General features: G+C 44.9%; 1 protein-coding gene across 3 annotated transcripts in view; it reads left to right on the forward strand.

Moving 5' to 3' along the window:
• TMEM206 (transmembrane protein 206) overlaps positions 1 to 14,130 on the forward strand; it is a 42,627-nt gene that overhangs the window by 13,503 nt on the left and 14,994 nt on the right. For 2 of the 3 annotated variants that reach the window (XM_011975778.1, XM_011975777.1), the window contains 2 exons: positions 8,161 to 8,370; positions 9,843 to 9,994. In XM_011975778.1, the coding sequence (XP_011831168.1) occupies positions 8,161 to 8,370; positions 9,843 to 9,994 (362 nt within the window). The remainder of the gene's footprint in view (positions 1 to 8,160; positions 8,371 to 9,842; positions 9,995 to 14,130) is intronic. The other variant, XM_011975779.1, reaches the window with a different exon arrangement.

Raw genomic sequence — 14,130 nt, forward strand, 5'->3', positions numbered from 1 at the left:
GCTAATTTTTGTATTTTTAGTAGAGACAGGGTTTTGCCATGTTGGCCAGGCTGGTCTTGAACTCCTGACCTCAGGTGATCCTCCCACCTCAGCTTCTCAAAGTGTTGGGATTACAGGCGTGAGCCACCACGCCTGGCTGTATCTTGAAAACATTATATTAAGTGAGAGAAGTCAGACACAGCCACATATTGATGCCCTTTATATGAAATGTCCAGAACAGGCAAATCCATAGGGACAGAAATTAAATTAGTGGTTGCCAGGAAAGAGGAAGTAACCACTCTCAGGTATGGAGTTTCTTTTTGGGTAATTAAAATTTTCTGTAATTAGATAGTGGTGGTGGTTATACATCTTGTGAATATACTAAAAACTGCTGAATATATTTACTTTAAAAGGGTAAATTGTATGGTATGTAAATTATATCTAAAAAAGAAGAAACAAAATTGACCACACTAAACAACAGAAAAAAAAGGTAGGCAGAAAATTCAGAATGCCTCTTAGCTCAGTGCTCCCTGCAAGGTGGAGTTTCACAGGATTACAGCAGACAGCCAAGCCCCTTTCCTCTGAATAGAGGTTCCATGATATTTTCAAGAACTGAATTGCCCATCACAGATCCCCTTAGTGGATAAACTTGCATTCTGGGACAAGTTCGGGGTTTTTGAAGGAATTCTGTCATGGGTTTTACAAAGCATATAAACTACCTTTCCCTGGGACATCTTGTGCATTATTTTTGTCTTCCTACTACCCTGAGTTTGCATTCATTTAAAGGATGTGTACTTTTAAAGCACATTCATCCAGTTTGCCACAAAAAGCCAGTGTTCAGTTTTCTCACTACAGAGTGCGTGGGACATTTTATCAAATAACCAGCACCTTTTTTTTTTTTTATGATAAAGTATAATGGTGTCTAGTTTTAGAATTGGAGTGTTACTTATAGCAAGTGTGGAGGATAAGTAAATAGTTTTACAGTTTTTATTTAGATCACACTCCTATTTGTGGATCAAGAAGAGCCCTGTAAAGAAGCTAAACTTGGCTTCTGTGAGTAAAACAGAAGAGAAGACTTTTGGTCAGTGTTCCCATGAGAGTAATTTGTTCCAAGTACCTCTACCAGATGAGTTGCAGTGATGGAATTGGCATGTGACCTTTTTGTTTTATTCCTATTTTTAGAATTTTCAAGGACATGTAGGGAGAACTTCATCTCTTTCCCTAACCAAGGCCATCATGAAGGCAAAACATTTCAAATCATGTTTATCTGGCTTAATGCAGAGTGGATACACCTGTCCACAAATGCCAGTTATTGTTCCTTTTTATTATATTGTTCAGCCTGAATGTAGTATAGAGTTTGTCTTAGAAGTTTTCTGGGCCAGGCGCCGTGACTCACCCCTGTAATCCCAGCAATTTGGGAGGCTGAGGCAGGCAGATCACCTGAGGTCAGGAGTTCGAGACCAGCCTGGCTAACATGGTGAAACCCTGTTTCTACTAAAAATACAAAAAATTAGTTGGATGTGGTGGTGCATACCTGTAATCCCAGCTACTCGGGAGGCTGAGGCAGGAGAATCGCTGGAACCCAGGAGGCGCAGGTTGCAGTGAGCCGAGATTGCACCATTGCATTCCAGCTTGGGCAACAAGAGTGAAACTCCATCTCAAAAAAAAAAAAAAAAAACAAAAAAAGCAAAAAAAAAGTTTTCCAGGTCAGGTACAGTGGCTCGTGCCTGTAATCCTGGCATTTTAAGAGGCTGAGGTGGGTAAATTGCTTGAGTGCAGGAGTTCTAGACCAGCCTGGGTGACATGATGAAACCCCATCTCTATAATAAATACAAAAATTAGCTGGGTATGGTGGCACGTACCTGTAGTCCCAGCGACTCAGGAGGCTGAGATGGGAGGATTGATTGAGCCTGGGAGGTGGAGGTTGCAGTGAACCAAAATCATGCCATTGTACTCCAGCCTGAGTGACAGAGCCAGACCCCACTTGAGTCCAGGAGTTCAAGGCTGCAGTGAGCTGTGATCATACCAGTGCACTCCAGGCTGAGTGACAGAGTGAGACCCTGTCTCTTAAAAAAAAAGAGAAAAAGTATTTCAGACTTCTCTACTTGTTACGAAGTTATATTATTTCAATTACATCTTTTATTATTGATGACTGTAATTTTAAATATTATTGCTCACAGTTGTGTAGGGAAAGAGCATTGGGCTAGGAGCCAGGACTCTAAGACTCTCTCATTCTGATTGTGCCAGTTACTGGCTGTGGGATCTGGATTGTTGTACAAAGAGTAGAGTTGGGCCAGATGGCCTTTTAGGTCCCTATCAACTCTTAAAAATTAGATTCAGATGTTATGCAACAAATCAGTCACTTCAGAGTTCCTTCAGTTTTATCTTGTGATCTTTTCAAACCCCGTTAGAATGTAGTCGGCTGGTACTCATTGCCACTGCAGTTATGAGCAGCTCATGACAGTGGATGTATTTTCACCCACCAGGTTTTGAAGGATACCCATGGTCCCATTTGGACCGTGGGAGTTGGTTGTACCTTCCAAGCTAAATAGTTATGGGTGGGTTCCTGTGCATAGATCCTGTGGCCCTGCAGCCCAGCTACAGCTGACTGCTCAGGGGTCAGCACCCAACAAAGGGAGGCCATCTATAGGCTGGGCATGAAGGAGGTCAGTGTCTTGTGAGGTATCTGGTGGAACACCCTATACAGGATACTCTCTGGGGGAGAATTTGAATGCAAGACTCATGGAGAAGGACTTAGTAAAGTGGAGCAGGGTCATGAGAGAAACATGTAAAGAAGGCAGAGAGCAAAGGCATGAAGGAGCAGAAACTGACCAGTGTCTATTAGCAATAGGTAGAGGCAAAAGTGAAATCAAACACAAAAGAAGCTGAGATGAGAAAGAATTGCTTTAATTCCTTTTGGACAACTAGAGCTGCTGTGGACCTTGGTGGCTTAGCTCTCAGCTATCCATTGGGTTTCCTGGGCTCTCACTTATCCTTGTACCTGTAGGGTAAACCTCCACTGCCCACAGTAACTTACTCCTTAAAACCTAAAGGGGCCTCACAGACGGTTCTGGAAATTGACATTCCTGTGTAAAGTAAAAACTTTCTAAAGTATTTTGCCAAAAAACAGCAAGGAACATTCATTGGTTTATAGTTTTACATGCTTGATTGCACTAATATTCTCTGACGGATTGAGTTAGCATGGCAAGACTTAGTTTATCTATTATTTGGGTTATTTATTCATTTGACAAACATGGAAACATTACATGCCTACTATGTGAAGGACACTACATTCTGCCCTGCCTCTGTTTTATTTTCAGCGTATATCTTTTCAGATTTATTTTTCAAAAAAGATCATAGTTCTATGATCTTTATTTTTGCTATTTTCATAATTGAGCACTTCATTGTTTGAAGGGTAGAGGGTACATTCTGTTTCTTTGGTACCAATAATTGTTACCATTGAGCAGGCCCTATGTAATGCATTTTGCAACATTCTCTCATTTACTTCTCTCAAAAATCCTGTAAAATGGAAATGATAAAAATGTAAGGCTTTAAGAGCACTGAGTAACTTGTCTAGGATCATGGAGTAGTTAGTAGCAAAGCTGCAGCTGGAGCTCAAAACTCTGACTCTAAAGCTCATGCTCTTAACCACTGCACAGTATATCTGCTCTTTCAGTCAGAAAATAAATGAATAATGGAAACCAAATTATTTCTTCCTTAAAATTCTCCTTGTGGTTTAGGTGCAGAACTAACATGACCCCCTCCACAGAGTCTTTGCTGATAACTGCCCCTCTTCCTGTGCTTCCCATTCTTCCTCCAGTTGAAGGAAACCTAATGTTTTATACCCTTACATCTTTCTGAATTCTGTAGCACTTTGGATCAGAGACCATCAGTCCTTCGTTTGGTATCTCCCTGAAGCACCTAGTACAAAATCTTGCATGTAGAGTTGGTGCTTGATCTTGTATAAGTAAAGAATGAATTATTTCCTTGTCTTTAGCAATCCAGGAGGCTTGGATAGTTCTGTGCTGCGCCTGCTTTTGTGCTTTAAATAAAGTAAAATGAAATAGTTATGAGCAGATACTCTTTTGTGTCTTTGTATTTGAAATCTGCTATCAAAGCATATGGTTGGGTTTTGTTGTTAATCCAGACTGACAGTCTCTGCTTTTTAATTGGATGGTTTAGTCCATTTACATTTGATGTAATTATTGATATGGCTGGATTTGACTACCATTTTGCTGTTTTCTATTTGTCTTGCTGGGGTTTTTTGTTTGTTTCTCTGTTTTTTCTTTATTGCAAGTTATAAACCTTACAATATTGTTGAGTAATTTCTGCTGTAGGCAGTCTTAACCTTTTTTTAAGTACCTTTTTGTTTTACTCACTTATTTAACATTTTCAGTGCTCTTTACATCTGAGAGTTACCATCTAAGTGTCAATTCCTTTTAGCTTTCAGAATTTTTGTTAGCATGCATTGTAGTGCAGGTCTGCTAGTGATGAATTCTTTCAGCCATTGTATTTCAAAATATCTTTATTTCATCTTCATTTTTGAACTTTTGCTGGTTAGAGAATTATACTGGTAGACGAAAAATTTTTTTTCTTTCAGCATTTGAAGATGTTCCATTGTCTTCTGGCCTCCATTATTTCTGTTCAGAAATTGGTTGTAGTTAGTATCAGTGTACTATATGTAATATATATCTATGTGTGTGTATATATATATATATTTATTTTTTTTCCCTCACTGCCTTCAAGATTTTTCTCTTTTCTTTACATTAGCAGTTTGACTATGATTTGCCTCGCAATCTTTTTTTTTTTTTTTTTTTTTTTTTAGTTATCCTGGTTGGCATTTATTGAGCTTCTTGGATCTGTAAGTTGATGTCTTTCTACAGTTTTGGGCCATTGTTTTTTTCAGATTTTTTTTTTTTTTTTAGATGGAGTTTTGCTCTTGTTTCCCAGGCTGGAGTGCAATGGCGTGATCTCAACTCACTGCAACCTCTGCCTTCCGAGTTCAAGCGATTCTCCTGCCTCAGCCTCCCAAGTAGCTGGGATTACAGGTGCATGCCACCATGCCCAGCTAATTTTTGTATTTGTAGTAGAGACAGGGTTTCACCACGTTGGCCAGGATGATTTCGATCTCTTGACCTTGTGATCCACCTGCCTCAGCCTCCCACAGTGCTGGGATTACAGGTGTGAGCCACCGTGCCTGGCCTCAGATATTTTTTGTGACCTATTTTCTGTCTCCAGTTACATGTCATTACACTGCTAGATACTGTAACAATTATCTGGGCTCCATTTGTTTTTGTTTTTTTTTTCCAATATTTTCTTCAGATTGGGTAGTTTCTGTTGATTTAACTTCAAGTTCACTGACTCTTTTTCTGCCATCTTTTGCTGTTAAAATATACAGTGAACTTTTTACTTCATTTATTTCTTGTCAGATCTGGAATTTCCATCTTTTTTTTTAAATTTAATGAAACATTTTTACAGTGGTTAGATACACATAATGTAAAACTCATCGTCTTACCCATTAAAATGTATAGCTCAGTGATACTAAGCACATTCATATTGCTGTGCAACCATCACCACCATCCATCTCCACAAAGCTTTTTCATCCTGCAAAACTGAAATTCTGTATATTTGGCTGTTGTTATTAGTTTCTGTTTCTCTATTGATCTTGTCTTTATTCCTTATTCAGATATTTTCCTTTAAGTGCCATAAAGTTCCTCTCTGCTAAATTGCATCACTGGGTTATCTTGGTGTTGGTTTCTATAGATTGCTTTTTTCTTGAGTACGGGTCACATTTTCTTGTTTCTTAGCATGACTAGTGATTTTTTATTGAACACTGGACATTATGAATGATGTAGAGATTCTAGATTCTGTTATGATCTTCAGAAGGGTATTTTTTTTCCTTGGCATATAGTTAGTATGGCAAGATTTAAGCTCAGCTCTAAACTCCTATCTCCACTGCATTAGCCGTAGTTGAAATCTCCATGCAGTTCTTTCAATTTCCAGTTGTTACTTTGTGCTGGCCCCCTTGGGTTCTCCAGCCAAGGATCTGAACATATATTTAGTTGCCGATTTGGGAGTTTCACCCCCTGTGTGGCTCCCTCCCTTTCAAGGTTTCGTCTGAACTTTCTGGCTGCCCTTCCAGCCCTGAACTTTGTCCCTGTCACTCTAAACCATGCCTTATAGGGATTGGCATGTATTCTTAGGCAAAAAGCTACAGATGTATAAATCTCACCAAGTACAGTTCTCTTTTAAGGGTAGCCTCTCTTTCAATTTCTACCTGCTTTTGATCATTCTCTTAGTGCCTTCAAATAATTTAAAATATGTTGTCCAAAGTTTATAATTGTTTTCTGTGGAAGGGTGATGTGACACTGCTACTCTGTCACTGTTGGAAGCCAGATGCCAAGCAGATACCTTTTGGGGCCTATGTTCAGATGCTTCCCTTGTTCTCAGCCTTGTGCAAACCTGGGCTGTGGAGGAAATAGGGCTTCTTCTCAGGGAGCTCCATTTTCAGCTGAGGAGCAGAGAGGGCACAGGGAACCCTGTGGGAGTATCTTAGTCAGCTCGGACTGCTGTAACAAAATGCCACAGATGAGTAGCATAAACAATAGAAATTTATTTCTCACAGTTCTGGAAGCGAGAAGTCCAATATCAAGGTGCCAGCAGGGTTGATTTCTGGTGAGGCCTCTCTCTTTGGCTTGCAGACAGCTGCCTTCTCATTGTGTCCTTACTTGAACTTTTTTCCTGTGTGCTTGTGCTCCTAGTGTCTCCTCCTCTTATAAGGATTCTGGTCCTGTTGGATCAGGCCTCATCCTTATGGCCACATTTAACCTTAATTATATCCATGAAGGCCCTGTCTCTAAATATAGTCACACTGAGGGTTAGGGCTTCAACCTGAATTTGAGGATGGGGGATACAGTTTTGCCCATAACAGAGATTAATCTAGCTTCTAGTCTCAGGATTTTGTGAGGGAGGTAGGGGAGACAGAGTTGTGTTGTACCAATGGCATCAGGACGTGTTTAAACAGTCACCATGTAAATGCAGAATGTTCCAGGCATAGCATGAAGGGCTAAGGATTCAGTTATGGGTAAGACTGGCCCCATCCCTGCCCTCATGGAACTCACAGCCTAGGGGGAGAAAAAGATGTATAGACATGACATTGCAGAGTGATGAAGTAGGGGACATTCAGGAAGAGGTGCCCAAATAAAGGTTAGGGGTCAGGAGAGGCTTTTTCAAGAAAATGTCTTTTTTTTTGAGACAGAGTTTCGCTCTTGTTGCCCAGGCTAGAGTGCAATGGCACGATCTTGGCTCACTGCAACCTCCGCCTCCTGGGTTCAAGCGATTCTACTGCCTCAGCCTCTTGAGTAGCTGGGATTACAGGCATGTGCCACCATGCTCAGCTAATTTTGTATTTTTAGTAGAGACGGGGTTTCACCGTGTTGGTCAGGTTGGTCTCGAACTCCTGACCTCAGGTGATCCGCCCGCCTCGGCCTCCAAAGTGTTGGGATTACAGGCGTGAGCCACTGCGCCTGGCCTATAAAATGTCTTTCTAAATTAAAATGCTTCCATGGAAGGATAGCGTGACCAAGCTACTCTGTCACTGTTGGAAGCCAGATGCCAAGCAAAAAGCTTTCGGGGCTTAGGATGAGTGAGGCGTCAGCTGTGAAAGAAAAGAAAATCAAGCAGAGGGAATGGTAAATGTGAGAGGCTCCCGGGTTGAGCAGGGCACGCCAGAAGAACAGAAAGTCGATGAGGAGAGGTGGTGCTGGGAGAATTGGGGAAGTGGAGTGGTGAGGGATAAGGCCAGAGAGGTAGGCTGTTGGATTGTAACTGCCTATCCCTCTAGAGAGTAAACTCCTTTTTTCTGTTCTGTTTGTTTTTTGCTTGTTCTTTTAAAAATTTTATTTATTTATTTTATCTTTTATCTTTTTTCTTTTGAGAGTAAACTCCTTAAAGACAATGAATAAGTCTCCTTCAGCTTGGTGTCCTCTGCCTGGCAGAGAAGCTGTGTAGTAAATGTTTACAGGTGCCCTTTGTTAGGATTTGTGGGGTGAGGTGGAAAGGTTGGGCGTGCAGGTGACTTCACCTCCTTGGTGAGGTAGGCAAGGGCCTGGAGGTTGCTGACCATCTCTGGCTGTACCTTGTCCCTGTGTCCTGGGTCACGTGGTGTTTTGTTGTTGTCAGGCCTGGACAGCGAGTCTGCCTCCAGCAGCATCCGCTTCAGCAAGGCTTGCCTGAAGAACGTCTTCTCGGTCCTGCTCATCTTCATCTACCTGCTGCTCATGGCTGTGGCCGTCTTCCTGGTCTACCAGACCATCACAGACTTTCGTGAGAAACTCAAGCACCCTGTCATGTCTGTGTCTTACAAGGAAGTGGATCGCTATGATGCCCCAGGTAGAGCCTGCCCCTGGGCCAGGCATCAGGGCCCCAGATCTAGGGTGTCAGCTGGCAGATACTCCCTGAGCTGCCATTGTATTTGTGGCACTGTGGGCAGGGCAGAGGGGTCCAACCAAGCATAGTCTAGGTATAGCGTCTACACCCAAAGAGCTGCTGTTGGGAGTGTGGATCGTGCTGAGGAGAGAAATGAACAGAGCCTGGAGTAGCTATTGCAGGCTACTAGAGGGGTCAGGGAAAGCTTGGCAGAGAGGTAGGATTTGAGCTGGGCCTTGAAAAGCACATAGATGGGAAGAGAGTGTCTTTGGGATGGGGATCAGCAGAGCGAAGGGGTGTCTAGGGAGGCAGAGGGCTTCTCTGGAGAGGATGAGACTAACTTGGCTGGGGCCAGAGGGCAGGGATGAGGAGAAGCAGGAGTCAAGGCTGGACTGTGGGGTGGGGAGGGTGATAGGGGAGGTGAGACCATTCAAGGTAGACAGGAACCCTGCCTGGAGAGGGACTCCCAGGCCACACTGGGTATACCTGTCCCACTGGGGTGTGTGGTCCCTGAGTGTGAGTCCGCTCTGCTACAGAGCAGGCTGTCTGCTCTGGGCTACAGGCTGGCACTGGATGCTCTGGGGGCTGTAGAGTAAATGAGGAGGCATGAGCTGTGTGACTTTGGCCCTGTCTACCCAGTGTGTGCCACCTGCTCTGTCCACAGATGCCCCTGAGTGACCTGCGGGAGGGCCTGCTCACATGGCAGAGTCAGAGTCCAGGTGCCCTCTCTCTGGGGCTTCCTGCCAGCCTCCAGCAGAGTCAGTTGTGCTGGTCATGGCTCCTCTGCCCATCTCTTCCTGTCTTGTGTTTGTCCCTCTTCTCTGTGTGTCTGCTTGAGTCTTCTTTATCTGTAGGTTTTACTTTCTCTGTCTGATCTCTTAGTCTCTCTGAAATCTGTCTCTGATACTGTGTGCTGCCGTCTTAGCATTGCTGCCCTTGAGGCTGGACAGCTACTGTCTGTAGAGGTGCCTGGGCTGGGAAGGGGCGGGGACTCTTGGGATGTGACTCGCACACTTGGGGCTCCCAGTCTAAGAGACAAAATGAGTTCTGAGGAATTCCACAGCTTAGAGCCTCCCAGTGATTCTGCAGGTGGGCGTTGGCCCAGAGGGATGGCACAGCGGGGCTGAGTCAAGAGACACTCCCTCGGAGGGTGTGGAGCGAGGCTCTGAGGGGGACTGGGTTTTGATGTGGGCATCAGGGTGGCTGGATCCCAGGTTGGCCGGGGCTTACTGAGGAGGGGCTTGTGCCCTCTGCTAGAGCGGGGCTTTCTGATGCCAGGGGATGTGGCTCCTCACCCTCTGAAACCCTCTTCTTCTCCCTTCCCTGCAGTCATCCAGGAAGTCCAGAACATAGGTTGTTGGTAGATGTGAGATGATTTCAGGGATGTGGTCAGGACTGTGATTTCTGACACTTGCTTTTCCTGTTTGTGCCTCCAGGTATTGCCCTGTATCCCGGTCAGGCCCAGTTGCTCAGCTGTAAGCACCATTATGAGGTCATTCCTCCTCTGACAAGCCCTGGCCAGCCAGGTGACATGAATTGTACCACCCAGAGGATCAACTACACGGACCCCTTCTCCAATCAGACTGTGGTAATTCCTGTCTGCCTGAGCTGGGTCTGGGCAGCTGCTCCATTAGCCCCACACCCCTTCTTCCACTCACTCAGTGTGGGCCTCGGTCCCCAAGCAGACATGCGGCTGTGCCACGTGGACACTTGGCTGTGGTTGGCTCGTTTGCATTCAGGGAGGACAGTGAGGCCTCCAGCCTTTGCTGAGTAATGCTCAGGGATTCCTGACAGTGCGGTGAGACCCTGTCCCCGATGGAAGAATGACAGGGCTAAAGGGTGGGGCTGGTGGGATATAGCGAAGTGGGTCCCATACCTGACTGCTTGACAGAATTGCCAGGATACTTTTTGAAAATACAAATTTCCAGGTTCCATGTGAAGCCAACCGAATTATAATTCCTTAGGTGGGGCCTGGGAATCCGTAGTTTGAAATAAATATGCCAGCGTAAAGGAGTGCTGGTCTGGGGACAACGACTCCTGGGCCCTGGGCTGGCCGTATTGTCATATACAACAGCACGGCTGGGAAGGATGACTAAGGGATGGGGTTCGGAGTGCCCTGGAGGAGTGGCACTGCACAGGGTTTCAAAGGCAGGGTAGGCGTTTTTGATTTACATCTCATTTCCTTGCTTCAGAAAGGATTGAAAGGGGCTACAATAAAGTTTTCCGGATGAAATTGGGAAGGAAAGGTTTTCTAGGCAGAGGAAATTGCACCATGACCTAAAGGGAAGAGACGACATGTTGTATTTGCGCCTCTGGGCACAACTGCAGTTGGTGGGGAGATGTTTCATAGGGTCAGGAGCGCTGGAAGACTAATGGGTGATGAAGCTGTGGACAGAGTAATGGCCAGATGAGAAAAGAACTTGCATCGTGCTGTAGAGCCTCACTTGCTCCCTTGGGTAACAGGGAACTGTTAGTGGGTTTTAAGATGAAAGAATCGCACTATTATTTTTTCGTTAGTATGTGTACGCTAGGCCCCCTCCTAAAATTCTGCTGAAATGGTTCTGTAAGGAACGAGCTAAAACGGACTAGAACATCAATAATAGCTTTGCACATAAAGAAAGGATATCACCAGTGGACCAGACATTTTGAGGAACTGGTATAAAGTATGAAAAAGAGCTTGGGCCAGATTGGTGGAGCAAAGAAATTAGAGAAAACCCTAACCCAAAAGAGATGCAGGAGAGACCTGCTGGAGAGGTACAAGCTTTCCTGCCAAACCCCCAGCTTGGAATCAGCGCTGTTAGAAAGCAGGGTAGTCATTACTGGACTGCCTGTTGGCTGGGCCAGACACACCCTATACCCTCCCCAGGTATGCAGAGCCGCTGGGGATGGTTGCTTCTGGGTAAAAGACCCTGGAACCATTCTCTACAGAAGCTAAGGGAAGATTCTTTGCTTAGGCATAGGAAACAGAGCAGACTTCTACAATGGAAAAGGAGAGAGAACTAAAGGAAAGGACTCTTCCCAGAGTAAAACACACTGGAATACTCAGTGTGCTTCCACAGAGCATACTTAGCTTTCCCATGCAAGGGAGAGGCCTATTAGAGAAACAGAAATTTACTACTTTGGAAGAAACCAAAACCCAGACCTATACTAGTCAACCTAATCCTTCATTCATAAATAAGAATGGAGAATTAATGGTCACCAGACATTTGCATGAAACCAATGACAGAAAAAGACCAAGATGGACAAATAGAATGGACTCTAGAATAGGGAAATGGAAGCTAATTAAAACAAAAAGGAAAACAACTTTTAAACAATTCCAATGTGGAGTTATATGTATAATAGAAGCTCTCTGTCTAGATTCCCAACTCCCTTCATCCCTCTGTAAAACACGCTAATGAACACTCGTGGCTGCTTCCGGCCCACCAAGTGCCTGTTCTCTGGATGCCCTCTTCTCCTCCCGCAGTTGAAGGGTACGCTTACGAGGAGTTAGTGAGGGTCAATTCCAAACCTGTGTAAGCCAGTTGCACTTGTTACAATCGTTACATGATTCGACTAAATAGTGTAAAAACCCTTGAAATAGGGGCACAAAGAGAGAGTTGTTTTTATGGAAATGAAGTTGAATACAGCTACTAGCCCCCGGCTCTGAGTGATGGTTCCTCTCCTCCATCAATTCCTTGAAGTCCACAAGCTATAAACTAACAGAGAAGTTATCTCCTCCCTATCCACCAAGTTTCCTACCCAAACCAGCGTATAGCAGTGGAGGAAGAACACGATGAGAGCAGTAGAGCTCCCGTTTGGAAAAGGACGAAGGGGAAGGGCCCGCAGCTCTGCTCTGCAGCAGTGCTGGAACCCTGCGGGGTGGGACCGGTGAGACGCCTTCTTGGCGTGAAGTAAGCTCCTTGGTTTGAACCTGTTGCTGCCCTCAGAAAGAGACTCCTATGTGCTGTGGCCTTGCCCCTGGAACTTCTGCCTTGGTGGTAATGCTCTGTGGCCATATCTGAAGTGGATATTAGAAAACACGCCCTCCCTGGTGGCTGCACAGCTTGTGCCACTCACTTCCTGATTGTGTGAGCGGCTTTAGGGCTAAACAATCACAAACTGGGAGGGTGGCTTCTTACCCGCCTCCTCCTCCCATTGCCTTTGTTTGCAGTGAGATTTCAGAAACTGTAGGCTTCTGGCTGTTCGCTTCTAATCAAGTCCATGTGAAAGTGACCCTAGTCGAGGGTCTCATCCTGTTATATTTGTAACATCTTTGGAATTTTGTGATTTTCTGGTGCTTTCTTTCATGCTCTCAATTTAATGGTAGTTATTTTTTATCAAATGCTCTGTCTGGCACAATAAGGTTTGCCACCTTTCCAGCCTGCGGGATCCTTATCTATTTCCTTACTGCCCGCCATTTTCCCACCGCCCAAATGTTTGGCTGATGCCTCATTTTTAGATTTTTTTGCAACCATGAAACATTCCAGTGTCAGTTAACAAATTGTGTATTAGTCAGAGTATAAGCTAAGCTACCGAATAAAAACAAAACCTGCAAATACGGTGGCTGAGATGAGGGAGAAGTCTCCTCCTCTCTTTGAGAACAGTCCTGGCATGCAGGCTGTGTGGCATAGTGGCCAGTGCTGCCTCATAGGATGGTCCAGCCATGACTTTTGTCTTGTCACTGTGCTGTCCCCTGGGCATTGTTCTGGTCCATGTGGGCAGTGTGTGTGTGTGTGTGTGTGTGTGTGTGTGTGTGCGCGCGCGCGTGCACATGCCCACACCTGGGAAGGTGAGAAGTGGAGGGCAAGCAGTTCCCTTTTCAGGAAATGGCGTGGAGTTGAATGAGTCTCCTTTTCTTCCACACATTAGGAACTTCATCACATGGCTACATTTGAGGGCAGAGATGAGGCTCCAGCAGGGGGAGTGGATTCTGCTGAAACCTGGGTTGGGAAAGCCGTTCTAGTACTAAAGGAAGAAATGGGGCTGGGCGCGGTGGCTCAAGCCTGTAATCCCAGCACTTTGGGAGGCTGAGATGGGTGGATCACGAGGTCAGGAGTTCGAGACCATCCTGGCTAACACGGTGAAACCCCGTCTCTACTAAAAAATACAAAAAACTAGCCGGGCGAGGTGGCGGGCGCCTGTAGTCCCAGCTACTCGGGAGGCTGAGGCAGGAGAATGGTGTAAAAACCCGGGAGGCGGAGCTTGCAATGAGCTGAGATCCGGCCACTGCACTCCAGCCTGGGCGACACAGCGAGACTCCGTCTCAAAAAAAGAAAAAAAGAAATGGATAATAGAAACCAGGGACAGTGCTCTCTGTTGCATACTTAAAACGAAATGGCACAGAAAGGTTGAAAAATAAGTAAGATGGACAAAGCTGTCTTTGGAAAATGCAACGAAGACCAGAAGTGGCAATATTAATAGTCAGTGTGGAATTCCATATGAGTTGATGTAAAAGACATTTTTTTCTAAAGTTAATCTACAAATTCAGTTTCCATCACAGTTAAAAGTCCCAGTGGATTTTTTTTGTGGAACTAAGCAAGCTAGTTTTAAAGCGTACTTAGGGGAACACGTGTTCAAAAATAACCAAGACAAGTTTGGGAATGGGGAAAACTAGTGGGGAGGGCACCGGCCCAGATCTGGGAACAGTGGAAAACCACAGGAATCAAAGCAACATAGTACTGGACAGAGACAGACAAATGTGTGGGCTCTGCTAGGGCCAGGAGCAGACACAGATGTTGGTTCTAT

The sequence above is a fragment of the Mandrillus leucophaeus genome, unplaced genomic scaffold (genome assembly GCF_000951045.1).
Source record: "Mandrillus leucophaeus isolate KB7577 unplaced genomic scaffold, Mleu.le_1.0 Scaffold159, whole genome shotgun sequence".
Taxonomy (NCBI): Eukaryota; Metazoa; Chordata; class Mammalia; order Primates; family Cercopithecidae; genus Mandrillus; species Mandrillus leucophaeus.